Here is a 24,962-nt window from a genome sequence, read left to right on the forward strand (position 1 = left end):
CACTTTTCTTGACTTTTACAGTACCTAATTTTACTCTTTTTTTAAAAAATCTATCTTACTGTGTTTATTTTTGTGCCCCAAAAAAAGGCAAATTATTTGTACGTGAAAATCTACTTGGCATTAACCTGATCTAATTCTAGGCCATCCTGTGCCAACATTATGATTTACTGTCTAACTATATGTCTCCCAGTTTTAAATGCCGCAGGACTTTATTGCACTTTGTATTAATAAATTATCTTTAGTTAATCAATTTGTATGTCAACCATTTCACAGGCACATCAGGTGAATAGAAGAGTAGTCGTGAATATAGAATACCAGAATCGAATTAACTATCAACAAGGCTGTACAAAGCGATCTTTGGTATTTTAAAACACTAATAAATCTGTGCAATACAAATACACTGTGCAATACTATAACTATAATTATTCTGTCTGTATTTATAAGATAGGCATCCACAGGATCAACACATCCAGCCAAATTCGATATACACAAATGTAAGTTTACAAGCCAAATATTTTATTTTATGTGTTTTTTACAAATAGTTTATTATTAAAAACTATAAAATGTTTTACCAACAAAAAGGCCATAAAAACAGTATTGGCATTTTAAAACACTGTGATATATGAATGCAATTACACAATCAAAATAGCTATAATTACTATATATAACTATAATTATTCTGTCTGTATTTATATATTTTTTAGTTATTGTGGATTTTTTTATCTTTCTTACTTACTTACTTATTTAAAATACTTGTTTGTTTTTTCTACTATGTACCTTGTTTGCACTATATCTATGCTGCTGTAATCCTGTAAATTTCCCTGCTGCAGGACTAATAAAGGTTTATCTTATCTTATTTTATTTTATCTTAATACAAGAGGGAGGCATTTCTTTATATTATCCTTTTGTTTCAAGAAAAAGTTAGTGTCAGAAGTGGGATTCGAACCCACGCCTCCATTCGGAGACCAGAAGTCCCAGTTCAGCGGAAGGATTTCAGTCCTTGAGTCTGGCGCCTTAGACCACTCGGCCATCCTGACATGATTCCGTTACCGTCATCAACTAGCCTTTTATCCACTACCTAAACCCAATTTGCAACTGTATATGTTGTTGTATTTTTAACATATATAACTATAATTTACTTAAAGTATAATTTTGTTAGTTTTGTCTGATTAATATCTACATTTTTTTTTATTTTTTTTATATTAAACTTCACTTTACATCATAAAGTAGAGCCAGATCGGCGGATGCGCACATTGACACGCGTAATATCCGCTGTGTGTACGTGCGGCGGCCATATTCCACTTCCGCTCTTCAAGGGTATCTGAAGGCACCAGGCTAGTCAACATGTACCGGTTTGCTAAAGCTGCAGTCAACATCACTGGTAAAGAAAACAAGTTTATGTTTCAATTTGTATTAAGTCTGTATTCATGTGTGACAGTTCACAGTTTGATATCAGTCCGCCGTAGCTGTGACCGGTCTGACCGAGGTCAGCATGCTAACGTAGCTAGCCATGCTAACAGCAGCAGCTCCTGCAGAAGTGTTTTCTTATTATTTGTCTAAATGACTGCAATGCATGATTATCCCAGATTGCAAAAGCATGCATATTAATTCTGAGTTAAACTACAAGGAGTATACTTTATTAATGACCTCATAATTTAGCAAAACAATAAGATATCCTACTTGTAATGTTTTATTTTATAATTTAATTAAATGAATATGAGCTATGGGAATATGCATTTTCTGTAGTAACTTAATTAAGAATAAATAACCTTTTTAGATGAGGTCCACCAATCACTCTGCTCTAGGAAGGGCAAATAAGGACATCCTTATCATCTGGTTCAACTGGTTCACAAGTCATCTAGTAAAGATTTGATTTATTGGAATATGCTCCATTTACACTAAAATTAAAAGAAGTGAGATGCTTTAGAATTTCCATCTGTGCATGAACAAAATGCTATTAAAAGAAAGCAAAAGTAAAATGCACATGTGTACAAATACACGTAGAAACAATTAGAACAAAGTATAAACATGATAATGATTACATTACATTATTACATTACAGTCATTTAGCAGACGCTTTTATCCAAAGCCACTTACAATAAGTGTATTCAACATAGAGAACTACTAGTCACCTTTCTTAAACAAGCATCTAAGAGCATAAACCAGAGCAAAAGTACAGAAACAAACTAATACGAATACATCAACTTACAAAAGTGATAATGACAACATCTTACCGTTAATAAAACATTTGTAGTATGTTGAAAACCATATTTCTTTCACAGTAAAATCATATTGTTATGGCCTGGGATTGTTTTGATTTAGTTTCTATCATAGCACCCTGAATAGAAACATTTTTTAGCATTAGTGCAATAATAAATGCCACTGTGTTTTGTTGCATTCCAGGTCAGGCCGCAAGGCAGGTGAGGCATGGATCCACAGTTCGCCAGGACTTTCATGCCAAGTATGGCAACGGCCTGATGGTTGGTGGAGCCGTCTTCTGCACAGCTGTGTGGGCATACGTAAGTTGTGCTGTCCTGTCCTGGCTACGTTACATTTATTTATATGGATGGGCTAAAAATGCAGCTTGGTTTATAGAGCACTACAATTGCAGGTTAAAACATGTTCAAATCAGGGGAAATTAATTCTAAACACACCTTCCAAGTTGTGGAGGAGAAAGAAGTAACAGGTTCTGTGATACCAGTCATAATACTGAAAACCTTAACTTTACCTTGTATAAATTGGATGAAACATTGGGAATGTTAGTTTTTTTTTAATGGACAGATCAACAATGTTTTATTGATTTACCACAATTAAAAGCCTTAGATGTGCCCAGAGTGGTTTGTAATTTGTGAGAGTTTTGATTTGAGTTTTATTGTGTATATATGTGTGATTTCTACTGACAAATATACGGTTCAGCTGTAGACTTTGATACAGATACTGTTTCTTAGTCTTTATGAACTTGGATTTAGAGTTGAAATTCTGAAAAACTATTTTGCTGTCTTTGTGCAGGTGCTGACTCAGACTGGCATCACCTGGAATTTGTCACCTGTTGGGAAGGTCATGCCCAAACCATGGAGGGAGCCCGAGGAGTAAAGATCCGCCATGACAGACCCGCATCCCACCTTATAAACTTTCTGGTTGTACAGATGAATAACAATAAATGCCTAATGTTTATTCCAACAAGTTACTTTGTCCAAATAAATTAAGAGTGATTCTACTCATCATTGTTTCTTTCTTTTTTTTAAAGCGGTGTGAATTATCTAAGCAGCTGCCTTATCTTTAACAGTTGTAACCCCAAGCTCTTTAAGGTTCCTGGTTCTTTAACTTTAGCTATTATTGATTGAAGTCATGATAGAGTTTTCATCTTAAGAATAAAGCCCCTGCTTTTGGAATTTTACTTCAGTTTTCAGAAGTAAAAGTACTCATCTTGCACAATGGCTCCTCTCAGTGTTTTATTTTATTGTTTTACTACTAACAAATACATGTAAGAGTATTTTAATGCTTAACAACATGGAGCCAATTTTAGATACCTTGTATACTACTGGGTAAATAACTAGGGTAGTACTGCCTCATATATAAGCATTTTTGTGTAAAAATTAACTAGTAAAAAAAGTCAAATAAATTCTGTGAAGTAAAAAGTACATTTACCTCTGAGATGTAGTGTAGTAGAAGAAAAAAGTAGCATAACATAGAAATAGTATAACAAAATACATATATATCAGAATTATACTTCAATGCAGTACTTGAGTAAATGTACATGTGGAATGTAACCAAGTCCATTTACTTAAGTACTTTATTTAAATATAATTTAGAGTTACAAGTATTTACACCTGCTACTTTATATTTTACTCCACTTCATTTTGGAGTATTGTACTTCTTGCTGCGCTACATTTTATTTGATAAATGAGGTGACTGCTGATTCATATAGTGAATACAAATCCACAAATTAAAGATAATATAATATATAGACACAGGTACCCACCAGTACATTAAGTAATTCAAATTAGCTCCACCTTAACCATCTTCAACATGAAAGTGATGAACACATTCATGCATTATTAATAAGGAATTTAATGAAATTAAAGTATTATTTAAAATGGGCCATTCTGCTTCATGAGTATTTTTACTTTAGTCCTTTAAGTATATTCTGATGCCAATACTGTTGTAGTTTTACTTGATTAAAACTTTGAATGCATTACTTTTTAACAGTATTTTTATGCTGTGGCACTACTATTTTTTACTAAAAGATATATTAAATGCACCCTTTAGTAGTGTTTAGTGTTTTTCCCCAGTCATCTCAATGAGGGTACAGCTGATGACGTCATCAGGGTGCGCAACCACACGTCAGATAACAGACAGCAACGAGATCCAATCGAATGCGTCGCTGTCTGCCCGCCTGTAGCCAATCAGCAGCCGAGGGGGGCGTGGCCTGTCTCCTCCCTGCTGCTATTCCTGCTCGCTAAGGTCACTGCTGTCACTCCTCGGTAGCTGAAGAAGGAAGTGGAGGACACACAGCGAGGAAACGTGCAAAGAAAGACAAGAAAACAAGCATCATGTCTCTGTCTAACAAACTCACGCTGGACAAGGTGGACGTCAAAGACAAGAGGGTCATTATGAGGTGAGTGGATAATCCAGAAATGGGATTAATTGACATAACCTGGTGTTTCTGCAGGTTTTCTGCTCCACATGCATAGGATTCATGGGGTCACAGACTTGGTTGGTGCACCCATAGAGTCACTAAAGGGATGCACTACTTGTTGCATGTCTCTGTTTTTCCCCCATGATTCAGTACGTGCCTGTGAGGAGATGATGAATGGATGCATCCGACATGCAGGGAGTCGGTCTTTCAAAATAAAAGCACAGAAACATCACTGCAATCATGCAAATAATCTGTTTAATGATCATTGCACAGATGATCTGAGAAAATTCCCTAGAAATCCAGCTATTTATTTATTGGTAAAGGTGGGGTTAATTTTGATAATACATCTTTTTTTAATTGGTTTTCTTCTATTATTTTTGCATTAATTACCTGAATCTGCAAAGGGTTAGGTGTCAGCTAAAGTAATCAAATATACAGTACCAGTCAAAAGTTTGGACACACCTTCTCATTCAACTACTTTGAAGAATCTAAAATATAAAACATATTCTGGTTTGTTGAGCATTTGTTTGTTTACCACATAATTCCATATGTGTTCCTTCATAGTTTGGATGTCTTCAATATTAATCTACAATGTAGAGAAAAAAAATAAAGAAAAACCATTGAATGAGAAGGTGTGTCCAAACTTTTGACTGGTACTGTATATATAGAACAATTTTGAGGCATTCTTACTTTTAATTGAGTATTTAATGTTGCAGCTGGTAAAGGTGGGGATACTATTTTATATACTACTGGGTAGATAATACATCTCTTTTATTATTTTGCATTGATTACCTGAATCTGCAAAGTAATCAAATAAATGTAATGCAATATAAATGTGCAATATTTATCTCTTAAATGTAGTGAAGAGTCGAAGTATGAAGTACATTTAAATGTATCTCATAGTTGATATTCATTATTTTATATACTGCTAGGTTTACCTATAATAAAACATCGTAATTCTCAACCAGAATCTGTCAAGTCATTTATTCCCATAGACTGCGATGGCACTTGAAACCGACACCCTCAGTGGAAATGTCAGAAGACCATGTTGGTTTGCTCAGCTCGGTGATGCAACGAACGGCAGCATAGGACAAGGTTCACCGGGAACAGCATCCACCAGCTCGCACTGCTCAGAGTTAAAAGGTCACATTCACTCCATGTTGAGTTAGTCTCTGTTTAAAGGCAATAAGTTATGTTTTATGAACTTCTGGCTGTGGACAGGCAGGCATTTTGTGAACTACTGGTCCAGAATTAAAAAGAAGGAGGGAAGGCGTGACGTTGCTGTGGAGACCCGGTAGTGTGTGTCAGAAATCTGTGAACTGACTTCCCAGAGCATCATCAAATGATAATCTCAATAAATGGAGCCAAAGAAACTGTTGTGAGCCATCATATCCAAAAGCTCTCGAGGATAAGAAGGAATCAAATCATTTAATTTGTTGTTCTTTGTGGTCTGAAGTTTGCAATTAGCTAACCTATGCTGTGAACAACTGCAGTTCCTTCAAGGTTGAAATCACCCATCGAGCTTATTTCTGCAGCTTGCGTTCTGACAAGTGTGTGAGTCGAGTGTGTACATGTTTGAACGATGCAGCAAAACCTTTCAGTGATATTTAGATCCGCCCTCGAGAGCAACAGATTGGCACGATGAAAGAGCGGAAAACTACTGCAGTCATTTGATGGCACGGGAGCTGCTGAGCCACTGAATTGCTGACTGTTGGGTTTCAAAATGAGACAATGAACTGCTGTTATTATCTGTGTGTGTGTGTCCGTGTGTGTGTGCGTGTGTCCGTGTGCAGGCTGATTATGTGTCTCGGGGCATAAGGTCCTCAGACGGAGGGAGGGGAGGGAGGAGGAGGGAGGAGGAGGGAGGTGGTCGTTATGTAACTGCTTGGAGTACGAGGGATGGAGCATGTTCTCCAGAGCTCCCAGCATGCATCGCTGCACGGCTGCATGTGCAACCAGCTCAGTGGTCGGAACATGGCAAAGGCTCTGACGTTGCCAGTCAAGCAACAAATCAAGTTGATGATTGTGTTGTAAGAGATCTAAGGGGTGGATATTGTGCCAAAATGGATGTGTACGTCGGATGCACTCGCTCAGAAATTGAGAAAAGAAATTGGTTATAAAATGCTTTTGACTGTAAAATAAAGTTTGCATTCAATGTCTGTCGACTCAAAAGTTAAATACATTTCATTTAGTGTTATTCCCATTGTGAAAAAATTTAAAAACTTTCCTTGACCCCCTTTTCCAGTAAAAAAAAGGTGTCCTGCTTATCTTCAAATGTTTATTTTTGCTTAAAGGGGTTCATTTTAATGAACATGGACTTTTTTGGCGTGGTCAGAATATAATTTTTTTAAGTCGGTTTTTTACTTTAAATTTCTAGTCAAAAAAGCCCAATTGTACTCTGATGTTTCCACTCATGAGCCCCGTAGAAAATTGAAATATGGGACATAACAAATGTGTCTGTCATCTCATTATTTTAACCTTTTCTCTTTCAGGGTCGACTTCAACGTTCCAATGAAGGACAAGCAGATCACAAACAACCAGAGGTAAAGTCCCATCTCATTTCTAAAGCATGTAATCTGTTCTCGTAATAAAAAAGGTCTCACTTTATCCTTTCACAAAAAAAACATAAAATCTACAGTTATATGAACATCTTGTTCTTTAATCTATCAGATAAATGGAGGATATAAAAAATAGATTTATATTGGAACAGAGAACACGGTTTCTTCAAGGAAAGATTTTAAATGAAAGTATGTTTTGTTGACTTTCAGGATCAAGGCGGCTGTTCCCAGCATCCAACACTGCCTGGACAAAGGGGCCAAATCCGTCGTGCTGATGAGCCATCTGGGTCGCCCTGACGGAAACGTTGTTCCTGAGAAATACTCCCTGCAGCCCGTCGCCGCAGAGCTCAAGACCCTGCTGGGGAAGTTAGTTGATGGACTTTCTTATTTCATAAAGAAACTATAAATTTTATTTATATCCAACAGGATAAAGTCATTTATATTCAGCAAAAAAAGCACCCATAAATCACTGTCTTGCTTTGTAATTGTATTTCTGGAGAGCAATAACCAGTCAAATGCTAACCTCTGCAACGATTACATTTACTGTGGCCTCTTCACAATAAAAGCCACTATATCTTTCAATTATTTTAAAAACACACTCGCATTAAAACCAGGCAAATGCAGGTGAAACGAGCACACAGATCAGTTTGGAGCAGAAAGGATCCCTCGTGAGGATCCTTTTATGGTCACATAATCTGTGCGCTGAACATTTAATGGCTATTGCAGAAACGACCTGTTTTTGAAGAGTTTTTCATTTAATTTTACCAAAACAAAAAGGTCAGATTGAGAAGCAAACTTAACTGAACTGGGTAAAATGATCTAAATCAAACAGAAATAAACAGAAGCTTGTGGTAGAAATGTTCTTGAACAAAAAGGACATGCATTAAACTGACAAATACATCACACCCTGTTGCTGATAGTGAAGCATCAGACATCACTGCACACTCGCGTCCTCACTGTTTCCTCTGTGACTCTGCAGAGACGTCACCTTCCTGAAGGACTGTGTCGGTGCGGAGGTGGAAGCCGCCTGCGCCAACCCCGCCACCGGATCCGTCATCCTGCTGGAGAACCTCCGCTTCCACGTCGCCGAGGAGGGAAAGGGCAAGGACGCCTCCGGGAACAAGGTGAGGTGTCTCCCGGCCTGTTTGATTTAGTGAACAGGTGTTGACATTTGTGCAGAATCCGGTTGCAAATTATGCTCGTATAACTTTTTTTCAGTCTCCGATCAAAAGATTCTGATTTAATATGTATGGAGCTGCAGCTGTAGGACACATTTTGGAACACATGTTGTTGTTAGCAGCCTGGTCTCTCAATTCTCCATTTTTGCTGAGAGGGTTGTTTCACATGATGTAGTTGTGGTGCTTATCGTTGCCAGATTGGGCAATTTTTCTGCTCAATTTGGCAACATTTTATCAGATTTCTGGGGACTTTTTTTTGGTTTGTTTCCTCAATGAAATGGTAAATGATGCATCCCAATGAATCAGCTTTTTCCTGTCCTCTTATTAGTAAAGAGATCGACAAAGAAGCCGTCAGTGTGTTCAGTCTACTACAACTTAAAGAGGAAGACAACGAGGAGATTGACCGGGCAGCGAGTTAGGCTCGATTACTCAATACGCAATGACCGTTGACTGATGATTTACCAATCGTTACAGCTGTGTGATGAAAGTCTTGAAACATTTTCCATCTGTCGTTAAAGGGAGAGCCTAATTCATCAGATGTGAGGCTTTCTCAGCTTTTTTTTCCAACACATTACCATGGTTTGTGATGCCTAAACAAGAGTTTCTCTTGCTAAATCTGCCATAACTGGTTGTGCTCTGCCTGTACTTTCATGCTGGGTCACCTGGAGGAAAAACGCAGAGTCACTCCAGCTGCTGCGTCACCGTCTGAAATGGCTGCGTCACCGTCTGAAATGGCTGCGTCACCGTCTGATAGTGTCGTGGTCAGGAGTACTGCAGAGACTCTGGCAGTGTTAGAAACAGCCTTTCTTTCTGTCCACAGCATGTTCCCCTTTACTAGAAGTGTAATTGATTTACTGTTCACAATGGAAACTATCAAGTTCCTATTATTATACAGGAAATGATATGGTTTAGGGAACATCTGAAATCAAAACATTTTAGGGTTTTCAGAAGAGAAGAATTCTCAAAACGAGGTCTAGTGGTCCATTAAAAGATGTAGAGCTTCTCCTCTCTGTATAACTAGAGATCCTCTCTCAGGAATCTCCTCACACATTGAATGAATGTTGATCTGCGCTGGATCAGCAGCTTTGACCTGCTGACATTTATCGTGAAGGTCAGCGGCGCTGTCCTGGCTGGACGTGTTGCTTTTCCTGTCCTGAAAGGCCTGGTCGGTATGCGGCCTGTGTGGGTTGGTTTTCTACTGTACTGATGTACTGTATCAGACTTTATTTTTAGTTCATTATCGGACATTTCTCGGACAGAGGCTGAAATGATTTTGCAAGAAGAATCACAACTATAAATTGCATGTGCGTCAAAGACAAGCGTGGCTTTTCTAGCGTTTTGGGAAAAATAAAAGGCGCAGCAGTGCATTTGTAACTGTATAATTATAAATGACTGTTGTAATCAGTAATGAAGCGTGCAGCTCTTGTGTGACATTTGAACGATACTGAAGAGCACTCTTGACCTTTTTTCTGCCCGCCAGTCACACGGTCGCAACCTTCAACTGTGAAAGGGCAGCAGGAACCTGATCTACAATGAACTGACACACACACACACACACACACACACACACACACACACACACACACACACACACACACACACACACTTCCACATGTGTCATACGATCAACAATGTTGTCAGTGGTTGTTTAAGTAAGAAAAGTACTAATACCACACTGGAAATAATCCACTACAAGTAAAAGTCATGCATTTAAAACCTTGCCAGTATATATAAGCAAAATGTACTTTACTTTAACGTTAAAGTACTCAATGTGCAGTAATGATTCCTGTCAGTGTTTTAACTGTTATATATGATGTTTCTAGATCAATATTACTAGTGCAATAATGTTACATTTGACTGCTTGTGGATGTTAAAGGTTGTTCTAATTTTAACTCCTTCATATACGGTTCAGTTGTTTAAACTTAATAAATGCATTATATATTCTATAAGATCATATGTTTGTAACTTTTCATGCGCTCAGAAAAACAGCTTTCAGCTTTGTGACGATGCATTTTCCAGCTGATCCAAAAGGCTTTTTAAATAGTTTATTATCTTGAGAAGTAGGATAACTTTTTCAGCACATAAGGTAACCTCTAGGAATATCCAGAAATGTAGTAAAGGGAGAAAGAATATACTAGCAGAAAATGAAAATACTGAAGTAAAATACATATACTTTAAATTTGTACTTAAATACTGTACTGGAGTGAAAGTACTTAGTTGCATTCAACAACTGAATGTTGTTGAAATAAAATGGAGTTATTGCTTTTTAATGATTAACACAATCTGTTAAAGACATTTAAGTTTTAAACAGACTGTTTCCACCTGTTTAACAAATATTAACTGATCCCATGTGACGCACAAATGTTAAAAGAAACATATTAAAGCCATATCCTGTCTTTTTCTTTTTGTGTCCCTCAGACCAAGGCCTCTCAGGGAGACATCGACTCCTTCAGGGCGTCTCTGTCCAAACTGGGAGACGTTTACATCAACGACGCCTTCGGCACGGCTCACAGAGCCCACAGGTGAGAACGAAGGTGATTAACGGAGGACAGAAGCAGTGATGTCTGTGACGATGTGATGGTGATATCTCCTCTTTCTCCTCCTCCTCTCTCTCAGCTCCATGGTGGGAGTGAACCTGCCTCAGAAGGCGGCCGGCTTCCTGATGAAGAAGGAGCTGGACTACTTCGCCATGGCTCTGGAGAAACCTCAGAGGCCCTTCCTGGCCATCCTCGGAGGGTGAGTGCAGTTCGTTACAACAACTCCTCAAGCTGGAGCCTGTTGGTTTGTCGCTCAGACAGTAAACAGTCCCGGGTTCCAAAACAATGCAAGGACATTCTTGAATTTAAAGACTTGTCAGAAGCCAAACCACTGCAATGAACAATACTTAACAATACTTTTACGTAAGGTTTTGTAACTCTTTGCTATCACTGTGGAAACAATTTTCTCTTTCGAAATTCATCATTCACGTTACAAAGTAATGTAGTAGGAATGTGCACATGCATGTATTTGATTTGATAGGTTGAACATTTTGGGTGGGGATCTGTGGGAATTGACTAATAACGGAAGCATCTGTTCAGGCTGCATTTAAGGTGTCATGCAAATAGAAACAAACCTTTCACCATCATAAGAAAAAACTTAATTGTGAATACTTTTAAAACCAATGAGTCGCTGCAGGGAGTTGGGAGGTCCTGGTTTAGTGGGCCACATTATCTGTACCAGTTAACTTTTAAAAGAAAACCTCTGTGTCAGCGTTGTCCTCTCTCCCTCGCCTGTGTTGTAGATATCACCACACTGCAGCCTCTTTTTTAAAACACCCAGGTGGCCGTCCAGGAATAGAGACTATAATCTCATTATGTAATCTGTGGTGTCACGGTACAACTGCTTTCTTCAAGACACTAGTTGGCAGAGATAATGATATCATAAACTTTTCTTAATATGAGACGAGAGTTATACTCGGTGTAGTATTTTCGTTTATTAGTTAACATCCCCCACTTGTTATTTCGAGAACATTTTCAGGGTTGTTTGGCTGATGATGAATTACATTTACATTACAGTCATTTAGCAGATGCTTTTATCCAAAGCGACTTACAGGAAGTGTATTCAACATAGGTATTCAAGAGAACTACTAGTCACCAGAAGTCATAAGTGCATCTCCTTTCTTAAACAAGCATCTTAAAGCATAAACCAGAGCAAAAGTATAGTGCAGAAGCAAATTACTACGAAAACAATAAGTGCAACAAACTAATACGAATACAATAAGTGCAACAAACTACTACGAATAGGATAAGTGCAGTAAACGAATACGAATTCAATAAGTGCAACAACTAATACGAATACAATAAGTGCTACGAGGAAGGCTCAGGGTAGTGCTTCTTGAATGTTTGACGTTCAGTTGAACATTTCAGACATTTATAACTAAAGTGTATTTAAATTTGATTCGTGACAGTGAGGGTCAGTTAAAAAAAAAATACAGATATTAAATATACAAACACATAAAATGAATGCAAAAGTAACCCAGACTGAGAGTACAGCAGCAGAGTAGCAGCGCTGAATAGCAGGCATCAGATTTCACTTATCATACAGTAGAAAATGTCCTCAGGGTGACATCCTTTTATTGTAACCAAAGCAAACAGAAAAATATAATTGAATACGCTAAAAGCAAAAAAAAAAAGCTGCCACTCTATACTGTCTGTGTTGGTCCAAGTTTTGGCTCCACAGTTCGATGAGTTCAGAGGAAACTGTGATGAAGCCGCCGTTACAATCGCTTAGACTGAGCTGCCGGCGGCCACGTGTGAGTTTTGGCCTCGTGTCAGAGTCCGGTTTATAACTGAGAGCATTGTGCAACTGTGACTCCTGCTCGGCGTCGAGCAGCGCAGCCAATCAGCTTCTTCTAGGTCACAAATGAGGACGTTGATCATTAGTGTGCAATGATCAGCCAGTGGACGGCTGCTGTGAAACAACTAACGTATGTTTAATGGTTGTAATTCTGCTGGTGTGGTCCAAGATGTTTTCATCAATGAAATGTTGATGCACAGTTAGGTAGTTGGATTTCTTTTTTGTGGTCCGAAATTGATGATCTGAAAGAAAATTGCCAGAGAACAAAACACAACTAAACAACAGTTTATAATAACATGAGAGAGCATTTTACAACTTTGTGGCAGCTATTTTATTTTTTATTGTGACGATTGCAAGTTTAACAGTTTAGAGCTCCAACAATTAATCAATGAGGCCTTGCAAAATGTCACCTTTTTGTTTTTTTCCGAAAGTGATGTTTTTTACACTATTTATTTACATTTAAAGTACAGTTTTCTAACATTTTACAGACCAAATTATTACTCAATCTATAGAATAATTGTCAGATGAATCGATTAGGAAATTCATTCCTGCATCCCTTTAAACTGAGACCAAAACTTACAGTTTTAATAAACCCAGGTCAGACATTATATAAACCAGTTTAGTTCTTCCTCTGCATCTCAGTCTTTCTACTCATTCTATACGTGTCTCTTATCTGTACTGAAGTTTGCTCTCTCTCTCTCTCTCTCTCTCTCTGTCTCTGTCTCTGTCTCTCTCTCTCAGAGCGAAGGTGAAAGATAAGATCCAGCTGATCAACAACATGTTGGACCAGGTCGACGAGATGATCATCGGCGGCGGCATGGCCTTCACCTTCCTCAAAGTCCTCAACAACATGGAGGTGAGGGGGACAAAAAACGTTTTCCATACTCAACATACAATAGTTGCATCACAGCATGGACCACTTAGTCTTAGTGTCGAAGAAAAACGTAACATATTTTATCCATCGATAAAAAATATTTTGGATTTCTAAGAGTAGGTTTAAATAGTTAGTTACAAATTTGATTATTTTGAACTGTTTATGGATAAAAAAAACAAATTTCTACTGTTAAAATAGTTTTATTACCTCAATAATAAAATGTTTAGAAGTAGTAGTATATTTTTTATTAAATATTATTGTACGTTGACATTTTATTACAATTCAATTAAAAAAATAATCAAAAATTTTGAATAATCTTAGTAAGCATGTGATGCAAGCAATAAAGTTAAAGGAACATATATATACACATTTATAAAAGAATGTGAACATTTTATTTCAAATATTTAACTATTGTAACAACTAATTTAATAGCAATGTCTCCTTTTATTCAAACAATGTATCTGGTTTGGTGCGACGATATCTCAGCATCATGTTCAGTTTAATATTACACCAGAAACGTCTTTAAATGCTCAGTAGGGTTCAGATCCTAGAGATTATTTAATAACATTTTAGTTCTTAAAGTAAACTGATTAATATCAGCATAGGAAAAAAACAATCGTCAATCATCCCTTCAGTTGTTGATATCCGATCTGATTGCCAATCAATACCCCCCCACTCTCTCTTGTCAGATCGGTACCTCCCTGTACGATGAGGAGGGAGCCGGCATCGTTAAGGACCTGATGGCCAAAGCAGAGAAGAACGGCGTCAAGATCACGCTGCCCGTCGACTTCATCACCGCCGAGAAGTTTGACGAGAAAGCCGCCACCGGCACCGCAACCGTCGCTGCCGGCATCCCCGTCGGCTGGATGGTGAGACAAGAACATCTATCTTAATCTTGTTTTCTTTTCAGTTTCTTTTTTTGTTCCTTTTATGTTGCAATAATATTTTCCTCTGCAGGGTTTGGACTGTGGACCAGAGAGCTCTAAGGCCTTCGGGGAGGCGGTGGGCCGGGCCAAGCAGATCGTCTGGAACGGACCAGTCGGTGTCTTTGAGTTCGACAACTTTGCCAAAGGGACGAAAAACATGATGGACAAAGTGGTCGAGGTGACCAAAACAGGCTGCGTCACAATCATCGGTAAGGATGGGCAAAGTTCTCCCCCGATAGGCAGAATCAAAATGATGATCTTTTAACATGGGAATGTCTTCAAAAGGTTCATTATGACACTTTCTAATGAACCCACAGGTTTTTCTCTGCTATGTTTACTGTGCACAATATTCTAAGTTGTCAGACATCCTTGTATTGATTAAAAAAATACACCATAAAATATTTTATAAGCTGCAGCAGCGCACTTGTTGTGTACATGCTAAAATGTCCCTGTAGGCTGGTTTATTTTGGACAAAAACTACAAGAAAAACAAAACATGGATTATGCTTATGATGGGCACGATGCACAATCGACTTCTTAAACGTACAAGCTTTGATGCTCACAATACTACACTTTGAAAATGGCCGAGGCCAGGTTTAAGTTCATATGTTTAAATGCACATGGATCCCAGAGGTCTGAGGCAGAGGTCTTTTATTTATTTTATTTTTTTAAGATCTTATAACAAACCATAACTTGTATGTGATTTGTGTTTGTGTCCAGGCGGGGGCGACACCGCCACCTGCTGCGCCAAGTGGAACACAGAGGACAAGGTCAGCCATGTCAGCACAGGAGGCGGAGCCAGTCTGGAGCTGCTGGAGGGTGAGTTACTGAAACATGATGTTCATTCACAAATAGAAAATAAATAGTAAATCATGTCAAGTGTTTGTGTTATTCAAGCGTGATGTTACTGACTGTGCGTTTGTTGTCTCTTTCAGGTAAAGTGCTGCCAGGTGTGGACGCACTGAGCAGCGTCTAAACTTTCCATCAGCCCGCTGCTGTTTGCGTGAATGTGCGAGGGTGTGTGTGTGTGTGTGTGTGTGTGTGTGTGTGTGTGAGAGAGGTGGGTATCTGCTCCTGTTTACTCCTGAAACCTTTAACAACGAACATCTGCTTTAACAGCCATTTAGTCTTCTATTCAATCACGTAAAACCAGATATTGAGTTTATTTGCCTCAGATCTGTCACCGCTTTCCGTAACATGTTCTGTCTTACTTTAACACACTGAGGAAAGAAATCATGCTTTAGATCAAATGGCCTGTTAAAGTAGAAGTTGATTTTTGCCCAGACGTTGACCTGCTGAATCAAACGGCTGAAACCCATCAGGTACGGTGTAACAGTCACCTGAATCTGGCTTAAATTCGGCCGATCGACCCTGAGATACTTAAGCACTGGCTCTTGTGTGAATGTTTGTGTATTGCTGCGACATTTTTGCATAACCACCCACGTGGAAACATCACTGTAACACCCACAGTATAGACATAATAAAACGGTTCATTTGATGTATGTAGGCGTTCTGTCTTTTGAGTCTGGTTTTTGGTTTCTGAGCGGCTACAAGCAGAGACGTGGTGTCGATGTCGACTGATCTGTTCGGAATAATAAATATGTCTCTGTGTGGGAAAAAAAACTTTTCCATCACCGTTTCCTCCTTCATTTTAACGACTTTTCCATCACCGTTTCCTCCTTAATTTTAACGACATGTAGTAATCAGAGCTTAACTAACGATAAAATGGTGTCATAACAGGATATTACTACACAAACTACTTGTGTATTGTCTTATAAACTACTTGTCTTTTCTTTTCATGTCACTTTTATACTTGTACTCCACTACATCTCAGAAGTATATATTGTACTTTTTACTTCAATACATTTATCTTACAGCTTTAGTTCCTTTTTGCACACAAACATGGAAAAGTACTGCTCAAACGATCAGGCGATAAATCTGCAAGTTATACTGCATGTGTGACTTTAAATGAGAAATCCTTCATATCTCCTGTAGAAAGTAACATGACAATAACAAAAATATATTTATAATTTATAGGTGTATATGTTTATATATGTGCAATAAGAGAGCGAGGTCAGTGTTGCAAAGAAGAAATGCTGTATAAATAATGTTTAATCAAGAAAAAGGATAATAAACAATACCAACTCTATTCTTTTTATTTTCACTACTGATAAATACAAAAGAGAAATCCTATGATGCGTTTAAATAAAAGGCAAATAATGTTAAATGTTAAAATCTACTTTGAACCAGTTTAAGAGACCTCTACATCTTTCTTAAATCTAATATTATTTAGTATTTTTAAGTCAAAAGTAATGTGATTTAAAAATGAATAGTCACTTCCTGAATCCTAAATGTCACTTTATAAAGTTCAAATTAAATTCTTCAACATTTTCCATTTTCTCACCAAAACATTCAAGAATTCTAACGAGAAACAACAGTTTGTCTTTACTATTTATTTATTGTGTTTTAGTTTGAATTGATTTATTACCACTAAAACTGCAGCCATAAGTTTTTAGACACAATTGAGGTACTTGGGTATTTTATTCACATCATTTGCAAATGAAAAGAATTAACTTCAGTCAGTTTAACACAACAGAAAGTTCAGAGTGCAGGCTGATGTTTTTCTGGTTGCGTCCTCATCAGGTGCAGTCAGTCGTTTTCATTCACATAATCCGGCTCATCTGTCACAAAAGGTTTAATAATAGTTAAAGGGGCTATTTCGTATCTTTTGAAGTAGTGATCATGTGGTACTTATCAATAGTAAATGCATTACCTAATGTAGATGGCGGTCGGGACGCCCCCGGTTCAGAGAAACGGACCGGAGTCTCAGCATAGGAGTAAAGTAACGTATGGCTGTGGTCATAATGTGCACCTATTTAACAACATATTAAAATATTTACAACAAAAAAATAATCCAACCATTTGTTCTTCCTGTAAAACAAAATATGAAGTGTGCTATAATGTAAGCTAGAACCAGCCAATTCCAACCAATAATACAGACATATAAACTCTACAAAATCTAAAGCTTTTCTGTTTACGAAGATTTAAAAATAAAAAAGGTTCCCATTTCAGAGACTGCAATCATTTGTATTTGTACTTTACCCGTGTACCTCGCTACAGACTTTTTTTTTTGCCTTTTTTTTACTTTTTGGATGTATTGATGCTCATGGCATACATTTGGGGTGTTGGGGTTTTTTTTGTTTTTTTTGTGAGCACAATTTTAGCTCCTAAAGTAAGTCTATAATAAACTGTGTAGCTTAAATGCAGACACTTGGCCCCTTCAGGACAAAAATGTCCCCATTAAAACCACAATATTGGATCCAAAGGCCACTACAGCATAAAATCATGTATTCTATTACCTTAGACTTTCAGTTTAAGTATTGTTATGTATTATTGAGCACTACAGTGTTTGATGCAATGCACCGAAATAAAGTTGATGCTTAGTCTGGGAGAAGAAAAACCCATAGCATTTAGTATACAGAAAAAATAATCAATTGTTGTGCCCTTCTTTGTGAAGTTTTTTTTTTACACAGACATTTGTGTCCTCTTAGAAAAATCAGAGCAACTTTTTTAGGGTTAAAGATGACTGAAAACATTAATAATGCAGATTAAACTTATTGTACTAAAGTCGTGGCTCTGATTGTGTTGATTCAGTCTTCTACTCAGGTAGGATACAAACATTCTTCTGCTTGAGTAGAGTATTTTGGTGTTCTCCAATTACAGAATAACACAAAACCATAGAATATAATGTAACTTAATGAATAAATGTTATTTATGTCACTCACTGTCTCTTTGCTCCTGCACAACTTGGTCCAGATACTCAGCGTTCTCGTAGTCGTCCTCATCTGTTTGGTGAAACAGCAGTTTGAATGATGATTATTTTGATATTTCATTATTTTTACGTCAGTGTTTTGATTCAATAATTGAACTAACCATCTTTACTCGATAATGAAGTGTCGATGTTAGCATAGACACCTGGATCAGCATCTATAGAAATATTTTAAAAAAGGGCATATAATGAATGTTAAACTCAAAAATAGTAAGTTATAAACATATTTTCAATTATTTTAAAAGTATGTAAATGCATTTCATATTTGATTTAATGTAGTTTAAAGGGTAAAGTGCAGAAGCTCACCAGTTATTCTTTCTTTCTGTTCATTTTCATACAGTGTGATCGCGAGTGGAGCTCTATAAGACAATACACAAATAAGACGTGTTTTATACATACATTCATATACATATATAACATTTATTTATATTTTATAATGAGAAAATATAGAAAAGGAGCTTCCAAACTGACACATATGTGTGTTCCTCACTTTCTGGTTTGGCTGCAGCAACACAGTAATGATACATATGTGTTAAAAAAAATGACTAACATTTTAATACAAATGTATTTATTGTGTTTTGTGTGTGTGAATTTACCATGTGGGATATTTTGATAGTCTGACTGTTCATCCGCAGCTGTAGCACAAATACATTACATATAAACCTCTAGCAGAAAATAATGTGTTGAAATCTTTGACATGAGAATGAACATGACGAGCTTACCTGTTGAAAAGTCCTCAAATTCGTCTTCTGTTTCACTGAAAAACAAATAAATTAGTAATTTTATGTCAAGACAAACCTTTGAGTTTATTTTGGGATTATGTGTCATATTTTGAATCTCTCCCACAGAGAAGATAATGCTTGGCAGATGGATACACTGCTGTTTGGAAAGAAATAGTTCCCTTGCTAAAATCACAAAATGTTGTTTTTACATTTCTATTTGTGAACGGATTAATCAAAGGAGATAAAACATGTTAATACAGGAGATTTTTCACATGTTTCAAGGTCTTTTCTTTGTTGTTTTTGTACTTTGAGCAGAGCCAAGCTGTTGTTAGCTGATGTGTGTCAAAGTATACGTACAGTGTGGTTGAAGTGATCTGATTGGCTCTGGTCACTGAAAATAAAAAAGTTCCAAGTTCAGTTAAATACAGTGCTGGAAGAAGTATTCATATGAAAAGTAAAAGTATTCATTTTGCGGTAAAATGTGTTTTACTATCATACATGATGAATATTACTGCTGCACTAATGTGAATGTTGCTGTTTACACCTGTAGATGTTTGAGGTTGTACTTTTATCACCTTTATATACGGAAGGGGGTGAAAACTGTAGTCCTAAAATTAACAAATGTAGTGCAATAAAAAGTAAAATATTTCTCTCTTATTATAATTAAGTAAAGTTCATGTACCTTGAATTTGTACCGAAACAAATGTACAATAAAATAAGTGAATAATGAATAGAAATGAATCGTCACTTGCCTGTTTTTGATTGCGTCACGGTAAAAACACTTCCCCCACGTTGGCTGTCAGGATAAATATTATAAACAAATTCAAATATATGTTTAATATTTAACAAAACAATTTACTACAATGTTGCCATGGGACAGATAGGAGTTTAACAAGGATGTATTAAGAGAAAAATCACCTGTATATTACCTGTATAAAATTCTATATGGTCTTTAATATATTTTTCATAACTGTGAGACATCCATAGATCAAAACCATTAATAAGTGCATATAGTATCAATCATATATCATCAGTAATAAGCATCTTATTATATCATTAGCCTTCATCTAAAGTCTTAATTATGATGCATGTTTACAACAGATTTGGGGTAATTATTTCCCTTCATTTTCTCTTCTAATTCTGTTTGACTTATCTGGAGAAAACCGATAGAAAAGATATCAGCCAACATGACATCAGAATGTGAAAACAAATACTCAACACTCACAACGTCTGCGGGTTGTATATTTGATGCTCCTCGTGTATGATCTCTGCAAGTGAGACAAAGGTGATAAAATGGTCACTTTGATTAAACCTGCTAATGAAGACAGACGTGTGTGCAACTACTGTAAAGAAACAGGGCCGAAGTTGCCTTTACATTTATTCAAGTACTTTACTTGAGTACAATTTTGAGGTCATTGTACTTTATTTTTATACTTCTGCTCCACTACATTTATCTGACACATTTAGTGACTTAACAAATTAAATATTCGCACACAAAACAATATTAAAAGTTTATAAAATATGATTTCAGCTGAGTACAGCTGAAACGATTAGTCAATGAATCAATGAACCAATTGACAGAAAGATAATCTGCAAATTTTTCGGTGTCGTTATTCATGTAAAATCATTTCACAGTTACTGCTTCACAAATATGAAAAATTGCTTTTCATTTAATAATGTTAATAAATATAATGTAGTCGTGATAATGTTAAGGTTTGAACTGTTGGTTGGACAAATCAAACATTGTGAAGGTGTTATTTTTCACTCTTTTTACAAACCAATAATCAGGAAATTGATCCATAATGGAAATAATCAATAGTAAATAGTTAAAAATGAGCTCCATCTCAACCAACTACAACAGTAAAATCCTGCTTTAACATTAATGTATGAGTAATAATAATCTAATGATATAATATATAATAGTATAACAGTCACAGGGGACATTTGTTCTGCATTTAGGACTTTTTGTAATGTAGTGGAGTAGAAGTATAAAGTAGCAGAAACTTAAAATACTCAGTTTTAGTACAAGTATGTCTGAAAACTGTATTTAAAAAGGCAATCCTTCAGATTTCAATCCTGGTTTGATTTAGAATTTCTATTTGAGTAAAAACAATGGAATGTTGAGAGTTTTCAGAGTTTATCAGTCTGGTAATTTGGAATATTGCAAAAATATAAATATTGCACTACTATCATCAGTGGGCTGTTGGCTCTCTCAACGTTGTTTAACCTCCTTTGGCGATAGATAAGGAACTTAACAGACATTTATCTACGTGAAAATCTTCGCAATTGCCATTTTAAACACAATACTTGAGTAAATCTACTTAGTTTCATTCCACCACTGCTATAAACTCTGTGGTAAACCTCTGCCTACATGCCCTGTTTTCTTGTCTTGAACGTGTAGGCGGCACACTTAAACCTGAACTACTGATAATACAGAGGACATACTAACTTAAGACATGACTGAAAAAGGAGTAAGAAAACTTTAGTGTGTAAAGTTGCCCAAAATCTTTGCCTGTAAATAAAGTTAAACCATTTGACTTATATTGAGTTGTTCTTCTTGCAGCATGCACAGATCACAGACAATCACACTCTGAGTAAACGCACTTACTGGATTTCTTTTTGCATCGCAGGCAGAGAACAGACAGCAAACTTAACGACATCACTGACACAACAGTCAGGACTGCAGCCAGCACACTGGAGTTTCCTATCATACCTAAAAGACACACAAGCAGACAAATAAATAAATAAAAAAACTTTGATGTGACCTCAAAACATTAGCTGCCGTCTCCAGGTGAACTATCAACCGTTATTCTTTTTGTCATGGTTGAAGCAGCTGCTGTGTTCCTGTCAACAAGGCATAGCGGTCCACAGGATGTGGTTGTCCAAAGCAAAACTAAAACCTAGTTAGCCCCCTTGTATACGAGACATGCACTTTTACAATGAAGTGCACTGTCAATTAAGAGGCGTAGTGGAAAGTAAGCATTGTTCAAGGTACATGTACTTTGCTTGGGTGTTTCCATTTCATGTCACTTTATGCTTTATACTCCACTAAATGTTAGAGGTGAATATTGTACTTTTCACTCCACTACATTTGTCCTCAGCTTTAGTTACTTTTCAGATTACTGTTTTTTTATCCCCTATGAAGTGTTTCTTTATGTGTTGAGAAAATTCTCCTACTTTAATTCATCGTCACAAATCTGAAAACAGGGCTGTTTTTCTGAGCTCATGAAAAGTTGACTTGTAAGAGATACACACACCCTACAAACATATGATGATCTTATATTATATGATGCATAACTGTAGGTTAAACTACCCACCAGTTTATCAACCTTAATCAGTCTTATTAATCAAGAAACATCTTATAACTAAGATAAGATAAGATAAGATAAGATAAACCTTTTTTAGTCCCGCAGCGGGGACATTTGCAGGCTTACAGTAGCATAGGGTAAAGTGCACACAAGAGACATAGTAGAAGAAAGACAAGATAAAAATAAAAAATGAAAATAAAAGTATTATAAATAAGCAATAAGAAACAGTAGAAAAACAACAATAACTGAAATATTATATTTACAGACAGAAAAAACTATTTTAACTATTATTGCACAGTGTAATGTATTGCACAGGTTTTTATTGTCATGTTTTTATTGTCATGTGTCATGTGGTCTGCTGGGAGCAGAGATAAGCGGTTTCGGATAATGGATGGAATAACTGAATAATTGTACTTAATTGTATTTACACAGTGTGGTATTAATACTTTTTATTAAGTAAAGGATCTGAATACTTCTTCCAACACTGCTCATCCCACAACTTTACTACAGCTATGTTTGTGGTATCAAAGCCAAAGATGTGATTCACTCTCATGACACACGATAATAGATGTATGTAAGTTTTAAATGTCACGGTTAAACAAATCTAAACAGTTTTAACTCTGTTGCAGTAAAAACTAATTTTAAGACTTTGTCACACCAGTTTTAAAACATTGACATTTTGCGGTGAAGTCAATGGAATCGGAGCGGGCTTTTGATTCACTATCATGGGCGAAAGTTCACCAAACTTTGGTGAACTTTGATGCGATATGGAGCCCGTGTTGTCCTATAGTTTATTTTGGGCTCTGCGCAGGCACCTCACCTCACTGATATATTAGTAATGCTCGGTAGATTGGAACCAAAGATGCTCTGAGGCAGTTTTAATAACCCGCTGCAGAGCCCTCCTGTCCTGGGTCAGTTTGTAACGTTTCCTGTCCGGATACTTTCTATTGCTCCTATGTAAATTATACTTCTACTATATTTCAGATGGAAAGAGTGAACTCTTTACTCAGCCACAATTATATGAAACCTTATGTTGCATTGCAGATTTAGATTATTAACCCAAAATATGAATTTAGACAATGGGTCACCAAATGGGTCACCAAAACAAAAATGTCACTTGCCTCTCAGGGCTTCTGTACCAACAAATACATGAAAGAGCATTTCAATGTTGTAGTTCGTCAATGTGAAGCACATTTAATACCAGATAGAGATACTTTATTAGTAGTATAGTACTAAATCATATCAAACAAGCATATGATATGTTTTTATGTAAAAAGTAACTAACAGTTTCAGATGACCGTAATGGAGTATAAAGTACAAAATTTACTGAGGAAGAAGTATAATGTAAAATAAAATGGATATACTCAGAATTGTTCTGAAGTACGGTACTTGAGTTCTTGGTTTCAGTAAAAACAAACAACTAGCCCACAATTTAATATATTTCCATTCCTTGAATCCTGGAAGAAGTATTGACAAATACCTCACTATAAAAAAAATACTACAGTACAAGTAGAAGTCCTGCATTCATTATTTTACTTAGGTTAAAGTACAACCAAGTATTGCCGTCAAAACGTACTTGAAGCACAAGTCATTAGGAACAGAATGGTCCCTTTCATTCTGTAGTGTTATATCATCGGACTATAATTACAAATACATTAATACTAATTCTGTTAGCTGGTTAAGGAGGAAAAAACGTGCAACTAGAACAAACAATTTATTATTTGTTAATGATCTCTTCACATGTAACTAATAAGAAGTATTAATGGTAACATAACTGCAACTGTGTGAATTGAAATAAGCTATTACTACAGGAATGGAAGAACTTTCAGATAATTTACTTACCTCAAGTAAAAGCAGCTGTACCAGACTATGATAATACTAGCTCGTGAGTTAAAGTATACAGGCTATAACTGTACATAAGAAGTACAGGCAAAATATACGTAAAGTATGGAAAGTAGGCCAAAAACACACATTTTAAGATAATATTAGACATTAAATGTGATGCTTTACCTCAGTCAACAGACAGATTACTGATAGTTTTGCTGTGTCTTACCTTCAGTGGTCCGGCTGCCTCATTGTTCAGATAATCGCTGAAGCACAAGCTGTCTTCCTCTTTCAACAGCTCGCCACATCCGTCAAACTTGAGTCACAGAAGAGCTACAATCTCTGTGTGGTCAGAAGACCAAAGCGTGTCACTCAGGTTCTACTGTGCGAACTCTTTATCGTGTTTTAAGGTGACCAGTGTTGCTCTGCAGATGTTGTTACTTGCAGTGGTGAGAAAAGTAGCAATACTGCTCTGTAAAAAATACTGTGCCACAAATATACATATTAAAGAAAAATGTGCTTAAAGTATTGAAATAAATGTACCAAGTACATATAAATATGTATAATCTAAGGGATTGTTATCCCTTAAAATGTGGATAGACATAGTTATCAAATTATTATTTGTGGAAACAAATAAGCATATTTTAATGCTTTTTGGAAAAAAGGAACCTAAATCTTAGATCTCACCAAAAGCGCACAGTGCACGTAGTAACTGTTGAGGTTTTCAAATACATTTAAGGTCATTGTAAGCTATGATAAAACTGGACGTT

General features: G+C 36.5%; 3 protein-coding genes and 1 non-coding gene across 6 annotated transcripts; 2 read left to right on the forward strand and 2 right to left on the reverse strand.

Annotated features, from left to right (window-relative positions):
- Window positions 1-925: 925 nt before the first annotated feature.
- trnal-caa (transfer RNA leucine (anticodon CAA)) lies at window positions 926-1,037 on the reverse strand. Its single transcript has 2 exons — window positions 1,000-1,037; window positions 926-971 (listed from the first exon to the last, which is right to left on the reverse strand). It is a non-coding gene; the product is annotated as a tRNA-Leu (tRNA).
- Window positions 1,038-1,271: 234 nt separating this feature from the next.
- Window positions 1,272-3,219, forward strand: LOC129113924 (cytochrome c oxidase subunit 7B, mitochondrial). The gene is made up of 3 exons (XM_054626409.1): window positions 1,272-1,381; window positions 2,404-2,519; window positions 3,010-3,219. The coding sequence occupies exons 1-3, from the start codon at window positions 1,345-1,347 to the stop codon at window positions 3,091-3,093; spliced, it is 237 nt and encodes a 78-aa protein (XP_054482384.1). The 5' UTR covers window positions 1,272-1,344; the 3' UTR covers window positions 3,094-3,219.
- Window positions 3,220-4,452: 1,233 nt separating this feature from the next.
- On the forward strand, window positions 4,453-16,011 carry pgk1 (phosphoglycerate kinase 1). The gene is made up of 11 exons (XM_054625396.1): window positions 4,453-4,618; window positions 7,132-7,182; window positions 7,408-7,563; window positions 8,177-8,321; window positions 10,794-10,897; window positions 10,992-11,111; window positions 13,452-13,566; window positions 14,274-14,453; window positions 14,542-14,719; window positions 15,230-15,328; window positions 15,445-16,011. Exons 1-11 carry the CDS (start codon window positions 4,554-4,556, stop codon window positions 15,483-15,485), a joined length of 1,254 nt encoding a protein of 417 aa, XP_054481371.1. The 5' UTR covers window positions 4,453-4,553; the 3' UTR covers window positions 15,486-16,011.
- Window positions 16,012-16,947: 936 nt separating this feature from the next.
- On the reverse strand, window positions 16,948-24,481 carry si:dkey-183i3.6 (LAT2 domain-containing protein). 3 transcript variants are annotated; one of them, XM_054626258.1, is made up of 13 exons: window positions 24,422-24,481; window positions 21,669-21,773; window positions 20,286-20,328; window positions 19,813-19,856; window positions 19,418-19,451; window positions 19,061-19,095; window positions 18,935-18,973; window positions 18,810-18,840; window positions 18,645-18,697; window positions 18,443-18,496; window positions 18,295-18,354; window positions 17,283-17,381; window positions 16,948-17,190 (listed from the first exon to the last, which is right to left on the reverse strand). In XM_054626258.1, exons 2-13 carry the CDS (start codon window positions 21,769-21,771, stop codon window positions 17,159-17,161), a joined length of 627 nt encoding a protein of 208 aa, XP_054482233.1. In that variant the 5' UTR covers window positions 21,772-21,773; window positions 24,422-24,481; the 3' UTR covers window positions 16,948-17,158. The 3 variants fall into 3 exon arrangements, with proteins under 3 accessions (XP_054482233.1, XP_054482237.1, XP_054482236.1); XM_054626262.1 differs by lacking the exon at window positions 24,422-24,481 and adding an exon at window positions 24,211-24,276; XM_054626261.1 differs by lacking the exon at window positions 24,422-24,481 and adding an exon at window positions 21,865-21,929.
- Between the last annotated feature and the right edge of the window lie 481 nt (window positions 24,482-24,962).

This window comes from Anoplopoma fimbria, chromosome 24 (assembly GCF_027596085.1).
Source record: "Anoplopoma fimbria isolate UVic2021 breed Golden Eagle Sablefish chromosome 24, Afim_UVic_2022, whole genome shotgun sequence".
NCBI lineage: Eukaryota > Metazoa > Chordata > Actinopteri > Perciformes > Anoplopomatidae > Anoplopoma > Anoplopoma fimbria.